Genomic DNA, 16,013 nt, shown 5'->3' on the forward strand with positions numbered 1-16,013 from the left:
TGCAGGGGACACAGGTTTGTGTCCCGGTCTTGATCCCACATACCGCGGAGTGGATGGGCCCGTGAGCGATGGCCGCTGAGCCTGCGCGTCTGGAGCCTGTGCTCCACAATGGGAGAGGCCACAACAGTGAGAGGCCCGCGTACCACAAAAAAAAAAAAAAAAAAAATTCTGATTCTTACTAAGACTGTCATGATGATAAATTTGTTGTAGTTGATTTTAAGGAGTAGATGTGGAGAAGAAAGAGAAGAAATTAAAGAAAACAAATCAAAGAAGATAAGCGACACCACAATATCAAAAGCTTTCCAGAATCTTATGACTTAAGTCCTCAAATGGAACTTTATATACTTACAATATATTTTTGAAAAAATGATTTCAACTAGCAAAGTGCTAAAGTCCATGTAATGGTTTTGAATTCTACTCTTTGCTACTAGAAATTTGCTGTTATTTTCTTCACATTAATTCAAATATTTTTGAACAGCTTAAAAAAAACTTATAGTAACTCAAAGCATATCCCCCTTTCAAAATTCAATATAGTAAAAGAAAATAATTCTTAAATATTTAAAGTTCATCATACCTATCATAAAAGTTAAATATATGATTCCATGGAACTGTATTTTAAATATGTTATAGTATGATGAAACTCATTTTGAGAAGCCCAGAAGTCTTTACACAAATATTCAAGGAAATTAATGTGTACTTAAACTGGTTGGTGAATCTCATGCAAAAAGAAGGCATAGAAACTGCAACAGTCACCCTAAAGATTTATGTGTAATTCATAAATTGTTTATGACACTTTAAGCGTTAGATGATAATGCTTCCAATGGGTCTGAATATTTAAATGATGAATTGTCTTGATTCTGTATTACTATACAAAAGAGTAAATGATTCATTCCTTATTAACAAATAACAATTTAAACAGAAATCAATCATAGACATCTGTAGCATTCTATAACACATCTGGGAACTTAAGTTTTCACAAGATGCCAAACATTTTTATATATTCATAAATCATATGACCTATCTCCATCAAATATGTTTGTATATACAGTAAATAAAACCTATAATTCTCTTATATTTAGTGCGCAGAAAACATTTTTTCTACTGACTAAACAGTGACCTTAAGTACCAGTAATACAGTTACAAAACTACATATAACAATGAACTTAGGGTCAGAATACCTGGGTAAGAAATCCTACCTCCATCATATATTAGTGTTAAACACTGGGCTCATCACTTAAGCTCTTAGGACACATTCCTCATTTCTATAATAAAAGAGTTGGGCAGTTCATTTCAAAGGTTCCCCCTTGTTTTTATTATTTTTAAATTTTTTTATTAAATCATCTTAACTAATTTATTATATTTTTTAAGAAGTTTATTTATTTAATTTATTTTATTTTTTGCTGCGTTGGGTCTTCGTTGCTGCATGCAGGTTTTTCTCTGGTTGCAGTGAGCAGAGGCTACTCTTTGTTGCGGTGCACGGGCTCTGGGCATGCGGGTTTCAGTAATTGTGCCACGTGGGCTCAGTAGCTGTGGCACATGGGCTTAGTTGCTCTGCACATGTGGGATCTTCCCGGACCAGGGGTCGAACTTGTGTCCCCTGCATCGGCAGGCAGATTCTTAACCACTGTGCCACTTGTTTTTAAAACTTAATAAGTCTAGATGTGGCACATATATGCAATGGAATATTATGCAGCCATAAAAAGGAACGAAACTGAGTTATCTGTAGTGAGGCGGATGGACCTAGAGACTGTCATTCAGAGTGAAGTAAGTCAGAAAGAGAAAAACAAATACCATATGCTAACACATATATACGGAATCTTAAAAAAAAAAAAAAAAGGTCATGAAGAACCTAGGGGCAAGACGGGAATAAAGATGCAGACCTACTAGAGAATGAACTTGAGGATACAGGGAGGTGGCAGGGTAAGCTGGGACAAAGTGAGAGTGTGGCATGGACATATATACACTACCAAACGTAAAATAGATAGCTAGTGGGAAGCAGCCGCGTAGCACAAGGAGATAAGCTCGGTGCTTTGTGACCACCTAGAGGGGTGGGATAGGGAGGGTGGGAGGAAGGGAGATGCAAGAGGGAAGAGATATGGGGACATATGTATATGTATAACTGCTTCACTTTGTTATAAAGCAGAAACACACCATTGTAAAGCTATTATACTCCAATAAAGATGTTAAAAAAAAAAAAACTTAATGAGTCTAAAGTTTAGTGAGGAATCTACAGGGAGTCTGACTAGAATATTCCACAAATAAAGACTACTGCCAGGAGAGAAGGCTCAGGTCCCAAAGCCTAGCTTTCCCCTCTGAAATGGGTTTCTTCTCTACCATTTCCTGTTTCAAAACAAAATGTGATAAATGGTAACAAATAATTAAATTTTAAAATGGTATGACTATCAGCAAGTTTCTAGATCTAAATGATAAGAAACTTTGGTTTATAACATAGAAGAAAGAGTAAATATTAGCTCACCATGACAGCTATGTCAAACAGTTTTGTATTTTTAAAAAAGATACTGTTGACCATGATATGATAGAGATTTTTAATTATGTCTTAGTTTCATATACTGTATAAATGCATTCAAAAAAGTTTAGTAGAAACTATTTTATCCTAGTGATTTATCCTTCCATAATGTGTGACTGGCAGGTTCTCTACACATGTGAGATCTTGCCTTTATTACTGAAGTTGTCTTTATAACTGATAAAGCCACGCTGCATTTTTACAACAAACAGAAGGTTTTATAAACATTTCTCTTATGCTGCTTTCACCTCCCTAGGATTTCTTTCCCAAGAATGATTTATAAAAGGCAGACAGAGAGATCTTGACTCTATAGTGACAATTTGGTACTTTTGTTGACTTCATAAATAATCATTATGACTTACTTTATCAATATATTATTTCCTATTTTATGCTATTCTTCACAATTTTACTATAAGTTAAGCAATATAGTGACATAAATGTTTTCAAGGATACCCCTCCTAACAGAGTGGAAAAATTCAAGGAGCTAACGTTAAAATTCTTATTCTGGAATATTCTCACAGAATCAGAAGGGACCCCCAGTATTTTTCAACAGGGAATTCATGAAAGGAATACTTCAAATAGAAAGGTAAAAGCTCTTTGAAGTAGTTTTACTTTCAAAGCCTTCTCAAGAAGGTTTCTGGTGCCATCTTGAAATTTATGGAAACATATAATAATCAGAGATATTAGTTATTATGTACTTACACACAAATCTGCTAAAAGTGTAAATTAGTAAAAACTTTAAAAAATAAGCAAATTGGAAGTATACATCAAGAACATTAATAGTATTTTTATTTTTCCACTTTTCTACATTTTCCACTTATTCATAAGTTTTCACACAATGTTCCCTACTTAAAAAAATGTATGCCCTTTGATCTAATAATTGTACTAGAAATAGAATTCTGTTTTATGAAACTTTAAAGAGTTATGTAATCACAAACAAAATTGGAAACAAATTAAGAATTTACCAATAGGGAATAGTTAAGTAAACTATGGTACATCCAGTCAGTATAATAACATGTAAATATGAAAATCATAACACATGAAAATGCTAATGAAATAATCTTAAGTGAAACAAAAGTGCAAAAACATATGCCATCAAATGCTCATACTAAATTTTAACAATGCATAACAAAAAAGACTTTGAAACTTAACAACAAAAAAGCTTAAAAACCCAATTAAAAAATGCACCAAGGACTTGAATAGACATTTCTCTAAAGATGATACACAAATGGCCAGTAAGCACATGAAAAGATGCTCAGCATCACTAATCATTAGAGAAAAGCAAATCAAACTACAATGAGATACCACCTCACACCCATTGAGATGGCTATTATCAAAAAAAAAGAAGAGGAAGAAGAGGAGGAGGAGGCGGAAGGAGAAGAGGAGGAGGAGGAAGAGGGAGAAGAGGAAGGGGAGGAGGAAGAGGAGGAAGAGGAAGAAGAAGGACGAGAAGGAGAAGAAGAAGAAGAAGAAGAAGAAAACAAGTGTTGATAAGAATGTGGAGAAACTGGAACCTTTCTGCACTGTTGGTGGCAATGTAAAATGGTGCAGCTACTATGGAAAACAGTAAGGTGGCTCCTCAAAAAATTAAAAATTTAATTACTATATGATCCAGCAAACCCACTTCTGGATATATACCAAAAAGAATTTAAAGTAGGGTCTTGAAGAGATATTTGTATACTCATGTTCATAGCAACATTATCCATGATAGCCAAAAGGTAGAATCAACACAAGAGTCCATCAACAGATGAATGAATAAACAAAATGTGGTATATACATATGTATACATACAATGAGATACTATTCAGTCTTAAAAAGAAAGGAAATTCTGCAATATGCTACAACATGGATGAATCTTGAGGATATTATGCTGAATGAAATAAGCCAGTCAGAAAAAATCAAACACTGTATAATTCCACCTATACGAGGTACTTAGAGTAGTCAAAATCACAGAGACAGCAAGAATAGTAGTTGCCAAGGGCTGAACGGAGAGGAGAATGTAGAGTTGTTTAATGGATATAGAGCTTTAGTTTTACAAGATGAAGAGTTATGGGGGATGGATGGTGGTAATAGTTGCAACAATGTGAATGTATTTAATACCACTGAACTGTATACTTAAAAATGATTAAGATGGTAAATTTTACGTTACATGTATTTTACCACAATAAAAAAATTTAGTTATAGTTATGCTCAAAATAGAATCAAAACATAAACCAAATAACAGCTTCTTAAAATCAAAGACAACAGGGCTTCCCTGGTGGCTCAGTGGTTAAGAATCCGCCTGCCAATGCAGGGGACACGGGTTCGAGCCCTGGTCCGGGAAGATCCCACATGCCATGGAGAAACTAAGCCCGTGTGCCACAACTACTGAGCCTGCGCTCTAGAGCCCACAAGCCACAACTACTGAGCCCGTGTGCCAAAACTACTGAAGCCCACGCGTCTAGAGCCCGTGCTCCGCAACAACAGAAGCCACTGCAATGAGAAGCCCATGCACCGCTACAAAGAGTAGCCCCTCTCGCCACAACTAGAGAAAGCCCATGCACAGCAACAAAGACCCAATGCAGCCAAAAATAAATAAAATAAATTTTAAAAAAATCAAAGTCAACAATAATAGTAATAATAGAAAAATACCTTGCAGTTCTGTAGCAGTCGTATGAGATGTTCAAAGCAATTACTGTTAAGAAAAATAGCCTGAAGAACAGGCCTATCTCTGCAGTCTAACATGGCTGTAATGGTATCTAGGAAATTAAAAACAAAATTGTCCATTAATAAAGTGGAAAATCTGGGATCACAGAAACATTCACTCTAGCCATATATTTAATTTAGGTTTTTTGGCTAACAAACAGATGTAAATTAATAGGAAATAATAAAGAGGGGGAATAGAAAACAAAACCTGTACTTATTACTTGATAAGAAAAGTGAAAAAAAAGTGAACATTTTTATACTTTATTATTAAAAATATTTATTTTTTATATATAAGAATGATATATATTTCCCAGAGATTTACTTAGGTGTTCTTCCATTATAACGTAAGTGTAATAAACTGTGGTTCCCAACTTGATATGAATAAGCAACACTTGGTTATGTCTGGCAACATAGTCTCATTTCTATAGTATAAAATTAACATATGACTATCATGAAAATGAGACTTAGGCAATTAATCCATTTGTGATGATGTTTTGGTCTTGTTTCCTACTGAAAGGATGTCCCCACTCAGAAATCAAGGGACATTTGACATAGGTAATATGCAAGTTCATAATAAAAAAGAAGTCCAATATAGACTCAAATTTCCTTATAAACTTATAATTTATAATAATTATAAAACATGACATGTTATAACATATAAAAGAATAGAAACTATATAAGATGAATCTATTTTCCTACAAAAACACTGTTGTTATGAATCATTAAGTTTCACTGAGATTTTGATGTCCAATACCCACACATACCCACAAAAACATTTTTTAAAGTCTCTAGGGCTATACAACAAACCATTAATGTTGGTTATGTCGGGTGGCAGGATACAAAAACTTTTTTTCACTTATCTGAACTTTCTAGTTTAGCTATAATGAAAATATGTTACTTCTATAAAAAGGAACTCAGTTAATAATATTAGTATCTATCAATTTAACAGAAATACAAAAAGAAATCATGTATATTGGTGAAGGAGCTTGCAGGGAGGCAGGAGAGGGGGAGAGAGAGAAAGAAGCACAGAATGACACAAAACAACCAACACAAAGAGAGGGAAAGAGAAACAAGACACATACACACAGAGGATCTGAGGAATCAAAACAAAACAAGAAACCAGAAACCCTCAAAAGGAAGGACATGCTGAAGTGATTTCTACAGAGATGTATTAGAAGCACATAAAAAATTGATCATAAGTGACTCTTTGCCATAGGTTAGAAACTACAAATGGCACTTCTTGAAAATTTACTTTTCCTAGAATTTCAAAATCACAGCTGATTTACTTTTGAACATTGATGCTTTTAGTGGATTACAACTTTCAAGAGAATATAGAGGCTCGATTTTGTCACTGTTAAAGCAAATATGTGAAAGACAAATCAATTCCATATTATTTTGAAGTCAAATCTAAAGTCACACAATATCTGAATTAAACAATCAATATTTTCGATACAATAGCCTTGAATTCTAAATGAAAATGGAGAATATAAAGGTAAAAAAAAAACTAGATTCAGAGAAAACTGAATATAATAAACTTCATCTAATACTCACTCAGCATTTTGATCTGTAGAGCTATGAACCGGCTTTCCCACAGTCTGGACCTCCTTTGATTAGGCAAAGCTGAATGATCTGAATTTAGCAATTTAAAATAGTTCTCCAAAATAGTGCTGGTTTCCACTTGACGCTGATCAGAGCTGCTAGTGAGAAGGATATGTACCACCTCTGTAAGGCACTTCAGAGTAAGTTCTGCCTTCCTACCCACTTCTTCAGGATTTCCGTCCTCCCAAGAATCGCAGTCGGCCAAAACTCTCATGAGAACCTCCATGGTGGCTGGAGAAATTGCTTGCAAAGCATTCCTCTGAAACATGAGAGACTAAAAATGAAACCCAAATCTAACTGAAGTGTTGTACGTTTGCAAAAACAAAGAGAATTTAATAAATCTGCAGACTTTTTCTTTATAAATCAACATTGAAAAACTTTTACACAGATACTTTGACAGACATTGTTGGTGTTTTACACATATTAGGTCTTCATTTCTTCACTACTAATAGAATTCTGATTTTATTCAGATAGTCACCTGCCCATGTAGAAAACTTACTTACCACCCTCCCTTGTAGCTAGGGGTAGCCATGCGACATAGTTCTGGTCAAGAATATATGCCAGTAGACCATGAAGAGGATATCACTTTACAAATAAAAAAGGAAAGGATCCTTTGCTCTTGGCTTTTTCAGCCTTTTCCTGCCTGAAATGCAGACAAGAAGCTTGCAGCCACCTTTATATCATGAGGAAACAAGCCCCAGAATTAAAGTAGCAGGCTACAGAGCAGAACAGGAACACAAGGACCTTAGTCCCTGATGATATCACTGAGTTGCTGTGCTATCCCAGAACCGCCTGCATCGGGATTTCTTATGCAAGAATAAAAATAAACACATCGATTTGGCCAAGCCTCTCTCAGATTTTCTGTTGGTTATAGCAAATGACATATATCATTTATATCATATTATCCCAAATAATATAGATATATAAGAGGACTGGCTTGGCTCTGATTCTACAAACATATTTCTGAAACTCTAAGTAACTGGTAGCTATTTGAGATGATCCATTAAGCTTGAAATAAATATGTTGCCCTAAATTGTTAAATTCATAAATAATAAATCAGAGTATAATTATGTAAAATCATCTAAAAGTAATAACACTTAGGCCATTTGGACTGATTATCAATATGATAAATAATATCAATAATAACAAGTGCTACTATGGAAGAAATTGCTGATGGCCCATCCAACATCAATTTCCCTCTGCTTCCTTATTAACAGAACCCCTGATGTTTTTGCTGGACACATGGCTACCAGGAATAAACATTACATTTAAATAAAAGAAGTAAGTAAATTAAGTTTTAAACAAGATCTAAACTCAAAAAAATATTTGTATGGTTCATGAAATTTTTAAAGAGACAAAGAATTCATTAAATAATCTACGGAAAACTTTTTGCACTGTTTACTATCGTTTTATAGGTTAACTTTCAACATGTTCCTCACCTGCCCACCAGCTACAATGGCTCCAAAGAGATGCAATAAGCAACACTTAAGACTCTCCTTGAGATGCTCACTTTCTTGAAAACATTCTGTGAATATAATACACAAAATAAATAAATAAGGTTTCTCTTTCACAGTATGGCTGATCTCTAAGGAATGTCTGACACAGAAACATCAAAAACGATTTGTATAGCTGATTCACTTGCTGCACAGTAGAAGCTAACACAACATTGTAAAGCAACTATACTCCAGTAAAAATTAATTATAAGAAACAAAACAAAACAGAACAAAATTTTTAAAAAAAGATTTGTGAAAGGCTAAAATTTGTTAAAAGGCAAAGTTAACATGCATTTTTTTTCATAGGAAAGGAAAAGAGAAACCATCAATCAGGGAGCATTTTAGATACTTTCTTTATGTTACCTCATTTAATTCTCATAATACTCTATACGAGGATGATATTTTGCCCCCATTTATAAATGAGCAAATGGAAGGTCAAAATTTAATACGGTGCCTAAAGTCATCGGGTTACTAAGTGACAGAGCTACAAATTAACCCAAATCTGCAATAAAACTAGATGTCTTTTTACTACTAGTACTACTGCTTATATAAACTATTATTATTCAATTATAAAATTGAAAGAGTTAGATAAAAAGATCTCCTGGGTCCACTCCAGGGCCAATATTCTAAAGTTCTGGTACCAATAGTAACCTTTCTTTTAATATAACTTTATTGTTTTTAAAAGGTTATACATGCACATTACACAGAAAAATTTAAACAGCATAAAAGAACTGACAAGGAAAAGCAAGTTTCCCTCTAACCTATTCCTCAATCCACCTTGCTCTCTACACCTTAAAAAAAAAAAAAAGCAAAAAAGCTCTACATACATTACTGCATTATGCTTTTTTGCTTAATACATTATACTTAATACATTCTGAGCATTTTTACATCTTAATATATACATCTGCATTATTCATCAGTAGTGGAATGGCTAGAGAGCATTCCACTACAATGACATACCTTAATTTACTTAACCAGTTCTCTACTGATAAATGTTTATGCTTTTCCATTTTCTTTTGAAACTACTAACAATACAGTAATGAATATCCTTTTGCATACATCATTACATACAAAGACAAGATTATAACAATAGAATTATATCTAATTTTTATACATAAGAAACATTACCAAAAAGAAACAATTTTGAGTTAAAGTGTATTGATAGAAATTTACATTAAAAAAATTAAGTCATTCCAGCTATGCTGGAATAACTGTCACTACACATGTTTTCCTGCTATAAATAACTAGAAAATTGGAAAAAATAGGCTCTAGAGATTTTTAGGTTCTAGAAATTGTCCTTCTATTGTGAAACACAAGAGAAGGAAAGCAAAGTAAACCCAAGGATCACCTCAGCTTCTGGTTTGTAGACATTTTCTGAACAAATGCAGAGGAAAGGGGAACCCTAAAAGAACATGGCTATTTGCTGAGTTAGGAGACAGATAAAAAGTTTGGGGAGGCCTAGGCAACTGGAATTTGTAAAGCAGTACTTGAATGGAGGAAGCTCTACATACAGAGAAAGCAATCCAGAAGTATGCAAAGGGCTCACTTTGAGTCCAAGTACCAGTCCTAAATTATAGTATGAAATCCCACAAGACAGGTAAAAACCTACCAAGAAGTTGTAAACTGAAATTTCAGATTTCACACAGATGATAGAGTTCTATTCAGCCACAGAGGACATACAGAAAACAAATTCTAATCATAAGATTGCTGGAGTGTCAGATACTATACTAGTATCTGACAAAATAGGCAAGGAATATTACCATGGATACGAAGGGACATTTCATTATCAAAAAACAGGTCATGAAGATAAGGCTTTTCAAAAAATTTGCAATAGTTTATTTTAAAGACTTTACATCTACAAGTACTTGGGATAAATATTTGGGGATAAATTAACAAAACATGTGCACAATCTATGTTTTGAAAACTATGTAATACTGGTTAAAGAAATAAATAACATACAAATAAACAATGAGATATATCAGATTCATGAATTGGAAGTCTCAATATTCTTAAGGTGGCAATTCTCCTCAAATGGTTCCATAGATTCAATACAATCCCAATCAAAATCCCAGCAAGCTTTTTTGTAACAATACTGAAAAATGGATTCTAAAATATATATAAAAATGCAAATGATCCAGAATAATGAAAACAATTTGAAAAGGAAGAACAAAGTTGGAGGTCTTAATGACTTCAGGACTTAGTATAAAGTCACAATAATCAATACAGCATGGTAACAGCATAAAGGTAGACATGTGAAACAAAAAAGAGAATCCAGAAGTCAACCCATGTTTTATGGTCAACAGATTTTTTGACAAATGTGCCAAGGTAACTCAATGGAAGAAAGAAGAGCTTTTTCAACAAATGTTGCTGGAACAATAATGAAAAACGTTATGCTACATAGAAAATACTAACTCAAAACAGGTTAACTGCCCTAATAGAAGAAAACATAAGAGAAAATCTTCATGACCTCAAGGTAATCAAGATTTCTTTGGTAAGGCACAAAAACCACAGATCATAAAAAAAATTTTATAAATTAGATTCCATTAATATTTAAAGCTTCTGTGTTTTAAAAGACTCAATTAAATGAAAAGGCAAACTGAATAGGATAAAATGCTCTTAGTGATCAAGTTTGGAATAATTTTAGCATCAAAAACTATAACCTGATTGTAACATTGAATAAATAAAAATCATTGAGTCCACAGTGATACACAAAAAAGAGAGAAATAAAACTTATTTGCCCCGCTAGAAGTAACTATTATTTGAACTCATTTTGAAAACAGACAGTAAAAGGGAAAGATTTAAGTACTTTATCCAACTTTTTTGGAACAGCTGTAGTTTATCCCCAGTTGATGAGGGAAAATTCTTTTTTACAGAATACAACAGCTGATAGAACTGTAAGGATAGAATTTGAAGACCACAATATTTCAACCCTCAATAAAATAACTGATCCAGGCAAGTATCATCAATGGATGCAAAATATTAGGTGAAAAAATGTTGAAAAATAAGATATTCACCCTATGCCACAGTATCATTCCAAGAATATCTTGCAAAATTGCAAAAGGAAAAACATCTTTACAATTGAAAATTTTCACTATCACTACTGTGAATACTGATTAACAAAGGGTAGGAAAAACCCTTTCTCCTTCTCTATAGAAAAATGGACCAAGTATTATATTTCTGGAAATCTGACAAATGTGGACCATCAATGAGTGACAAATGAGTTACCAGGCAACATTGCTTATGGTAAAAATGGCCCTTGATCTGGACTAGGAAGACTATGATAACTATAAAATAACCTTGGGCTTCCCTGATTGCAACTTGTAATTTAGGCATTTCCCTTCCCAGGATGTGGAAATTACATTCATGGGTTACTATAAGCTATACATGCCTTCTATGGGATACTGTACTTCAAAGTCAGAGTGGCTCACACATCCACCAATTTGGTTTCATACCCTCACTTAGAAAACCCAAGAAAAGCCCTTGGAATGTTCTGAGATCTCCTCCTGAAAAGAAACACCTACACTGTTCCATTGGCATGCTGGGTTTCCTACTGTGGACATGAGAGTTTGATTGTCTAGCTGAAGGCAGTATCACTACTGGTGGTCAAGCAAAGTGGGCACTGCAATCATCTTCACCAAGCAATCAAACAAAGGACTATTTCGTTAGCAGACATTTGGTCCTGTCCAAAATGTCCATAAGGTCCATGCCAAAAAGTCCTTGACATTTGGTCCTACCCAAAACATGTGGCATGAACCAAATATGCTCATTTGGATAGAAGCAAATTTCAAGGACGTTTTGGCATAGCCAAGTGTCTTATGGACATTTTGGACAGGACCAAATATCAAGGACCTTTTGGCATGGACCAAATGTCATATATATTTTGGACAGGACCAACTGCCCTTCCAGGGACTATTTGTCTTATTTTATTATCTTAGAAAAAAAAAGTGAGAGAATTAAAGCAAATATGGCAAAATGGCAAAATGTTAAGATCTGACCAATTTGAGTGGGAAACACAAGGTGTTCCTTTTATATTCTGCAAAATTTTCTACATTCTTAAAATATGGCAAAATCATTTCTTTAAAGAAAGAAAGCTAGAGTCCATATAGGTCATACAAACGGGGACCAAGTCTCTCAAGTCTATTTTCTGTAAAAATTCTAAAGTTTTAAAATATACTACCGTCATTGAAACATTCAACTCTTCTCAAAAGAAAAACACTTTGAGAACAATGAATTAAATAAAACCAAGAAGAATCACAACAAAACATGAATCAAGTACTCCAGTAATAGTTTCTTAGAATCTTTATCTTATAAATACACAAAGCTGAATCAAGGTCAGAATCAGAATAAGAATAAGGAACAATCAAAGTAACATCAGAATCAAAGCAAGAGAAATTAGAGCTGTTACTTACGATAAAAGAAAGGGACAAACTCCACTGTGAGAGAAGCTGGTTTATATTTCTGTCTGCTCTTTTCCACAGTACTAAGGATTCGTCTATTGTTAAAAAGAAGTTAATACCAAATTACAACATGGGCAAATAGAGAAGGCACAATTACAAAAACAATTATAAAATAAATTTAATATTTTACTTTTGATTTGTGTACTGAATAATACATCACCAGGATTGGCATAATCTTGAAAAGGAGGTCTAGCCACTAATTTAAATGCTCACCAACTGAAAGGATTTCTTCTTTCGAATTACACAAAAATTTAAAACAATTAACGGTGAAACGTAGCAGTCACATTAAGTTTCCTAACAACTGGAAATAGAAAAAGGAAATAGCCATTTAAAATTTCCAAAATGTAAAAGAACTAGTTCAGTAGTACTGCTAATTTGATACCTAAGGTAGTAGCTTATTCCTACAGTGCAAATGAAATTCATCAGAAATCAAGCTACTCTGTGCCACTTTCTGAAATTTTATCTGGACACAAAGACTCCATACCACTGGCTTCTTCCACCTGAAGGATACAGATCCAGAGGGCTGGGATTATTTTTGTTTTTAATCACAATTTCAGTAATTTTGATGGCTGAAATATTTCTACAGACTTCAGTAAGGCCAACACAAACAGCATGTGCTTTTACAAAGAACACTTCAATTCAACACAAAATGAATCTCTTAGATGGGCATGGTGGGTGTGGGGCTTAGGGAATAAAGGTTACTGTTACAATGACATATCAGCAACTGGTGGACTGTTGAAAATCCAAAAAAACAAAAACAAAAACAAAAACAGACTTTTTTCCATCCCCTAAACAAGCTCTTAACACTGTTAGAAACCTAGAAAAATGGTACAGGTGAACCGGTTTGCAGTGCAAAAATAGAGGCACAGATGCAGAGAACAAATGTATGGACAACAAGGGGGGGAAGTGGCGGGGTGGGTGGTGGTGATGGGATGAACTGGGAGACTGGGATTGACATGTATACAGTAATATGTATAAAATGGATAACTAATAAGAACCTGCTGTATAAAAGAATAAAATTAAATTAAAATTTTTAATTAATTAATTTAAATAATGTATAAATACGCTCCAAACTCTTTTTGCTCTCACTAAAAAAAAAGGTAGTAAAATCATGCCTTTACAGAGAGCAAGTGATTTAATAAACTTTGTTAAATCTTAAAAAAAAAAAAAAAAGTTAGAGCCAACAAAAATGGAAAATATTTGGAGAACAGCCACATAGAAATTCCATACATTTAAATACAATCTACTGATAAAGCACTGTATTAAGATGCCTTCTTCTCAACAATTTGAACAATATTCAATTAAGGTATTAAAATTATTTTCTTTATAATTATTACAATTGTTCCTTATAATTATATAGAAAGAAAAGCCAGTTGATCATAGAATAAGCTGAACAGGATAGGCATAGGCACAGCTGGACTTAGTACTGACACACGAAAGAGTTCTAAGATCCAGATCTAATCCAGATTCACTAGAAATCATATCAGATACCATTTGCTACTGCACTGCTTTCCAAATCTATGCCTATTTCCATTGAGTAGAGGGCTTAAGAATTATCATACTTCTGTATTTATTTTAATTTCAAATATAACATCTTAGAACATTACTGGATCTTCCTATTTAAGATCATTACCAAAATTTTTTGTGTTTCCAACAATACAAATATTACTAGTTTCAAATAAAAAACTGAGTCATGCCTTAAAGAAGTTAGTCATGTTGTAGAAAAATTAATTTTAAAAGGATGAAATCTGATTTAGCTTTCAGTTAGGTTTTTCCAGGCGATTATTTACATTTTGCACATTTATTATAAATTATGATATTAACTAATACATTGGATATATCCTATCCAAAAATCCTGTGCTACAAACAAAAATAAAGATTCTAATTTGATTAACATAATGAAAATTTACTCCTGCAATTTGTGATTAATGACTCATTCTAAAAGCTCTGCATTAGATGTAACATATGAACATAAATAATTTCCATTATAATTGTGCTAAAATTTAATAAGCTAAATTAAAGAGGTAAAAACTATTATACATAACACAAATATTAAAGCATAAGTAGCTTGCACTGCATGTTTTCAATAGGCTAAGACAAAACAGCTAATAATGTACCATTTTTAGAACACAGTATATTTGGTTGCTCCATTATTAGCTGATACTTGGGCCAAGCATTTAGCACCTAGTTGATGCCAATACATATCAACAGGTTGCTGAGAGGGATGCAAAATGTTTGCTTGCATCTCAGTTTTCTAAGTTTATGTCCCCTGGTCAATTTTTCTGTGCTTTTGTGTGTGTGTGTGTGTGTGTGTGTGTGTGTGTTTTCCCATCATACCTAGAACATAACTACTTTTCTAATTTTTCAACTTTTTATCTGGAAATAAGTTCAAGCTCTTGCAAAAGCTGCAAGAATAAAAATAGTACAAAAAACTTCAAGTATAGTCTACCCAGGTTCATTGTTAAAACTTTATCCTAAATGCTTTATAATTTTCTCACTCCCCCCTGAAAAAATATATATGCACATACATCTATATATGAGATATATATTTATATATACACATATTCAGACCTATAATATTTTTCAGAACATTTAAGGGAAAATTATGAATATTATAGCCTTTTACCTCTAAATACTTTAGTGAATAATTCCTAGGAATAGGGATACTGTCTTACATAATACTACAGTACAGTTATAAATTTCAATACGCTTAACATTATGTAATACATTTATCTAATCTACCATTCATAATCCAGTATGTCAACTGACCTAATCATGTCCTATAGCGTTCCCACCTTCCCACCCCTAGTTTCCTGTCCAGGGTCAGGTATTACATTTGGCTGTCACATCTCTTCAGCATCCTTTAATCTGAAACATTTCCACAGCCTTTCTTTATGACATTTTTAAAGAATACTGTCTCCTAACCCCTCCTTTTACTCATTAAAATGTTGTTCATTTGGAGTTTGCTTGATGTTTCCATACACTTAAGATTCAGATTATGCATTCTTGGCTGGAATATTATACAAGCAATGATGGGTCCTTCTTAGAGTATCACAGTTGTAAGCACAGGATGTCCACCTGCTTCTCAATGATGATGTTAATTTTGATCATCCAGTCAATGTACTACCAAGTACTGTACAAAATAACTACTAATATTTCCTTTGCAACAAATACGTAATCTGTGGAGAAACATTTTAAAACCATGCAAAAGCCATGTTCCTTATCAAAACCTGCCCCAGACTTAGCATCCTGATC

General features: G+C 33.5%; 1 protein-coding gene across 2 annotated transcripts in view; it reads right to left on the bottom strand.

Moving 5' to 3' along the window:
• Nucleotides 1–16,013, bottom strand: part of NBEAL1 (neurobeachin like 1) — a gene marked incomplete at both ends in the record, with an annotated part of 180,874 nt that overhangs the window by 121,138 nt on the left and 43,723 nt on the right. For both annotated transcript variants that reach the window (XM_079709952.1, XM_079709951.1), the window contains 4 exons: nucleotides 5,156–5,262; nucleotides 6,761–7,067; nucleotides 8,248–8,333; nucleotides 12,711–12,793. In XM_079709952.1, the coding sequence (XP_079566078.1) occupies nucleotides 5,156–5,262; nucleotides 6,761–7,067; nucleotides 8,248–8,333; nucleotides 12,711–12,793 (583 nt within the window). The remainder of the gene's footprint in view (nucleotides 1–5,155; nucleotides 5,263–6,760; nucleotides 7,068–8,247; nucleotides 8,334–12,710; nucleotides 12,794–16,013) is intronic.

Source organism: Hyperoodon ampullatus (assembly GCF_949752795.1).
Source record: "Hyperoodon ampullatus genome assembly, chromosome: 8".
Classification (NCBI taxonomy): Eukaryota; Metazoa; Chordata; class Mammalia; order Artiodactyla; family Ziphiidae; genus Hyperoodon; species Hyperoodon ampullatus.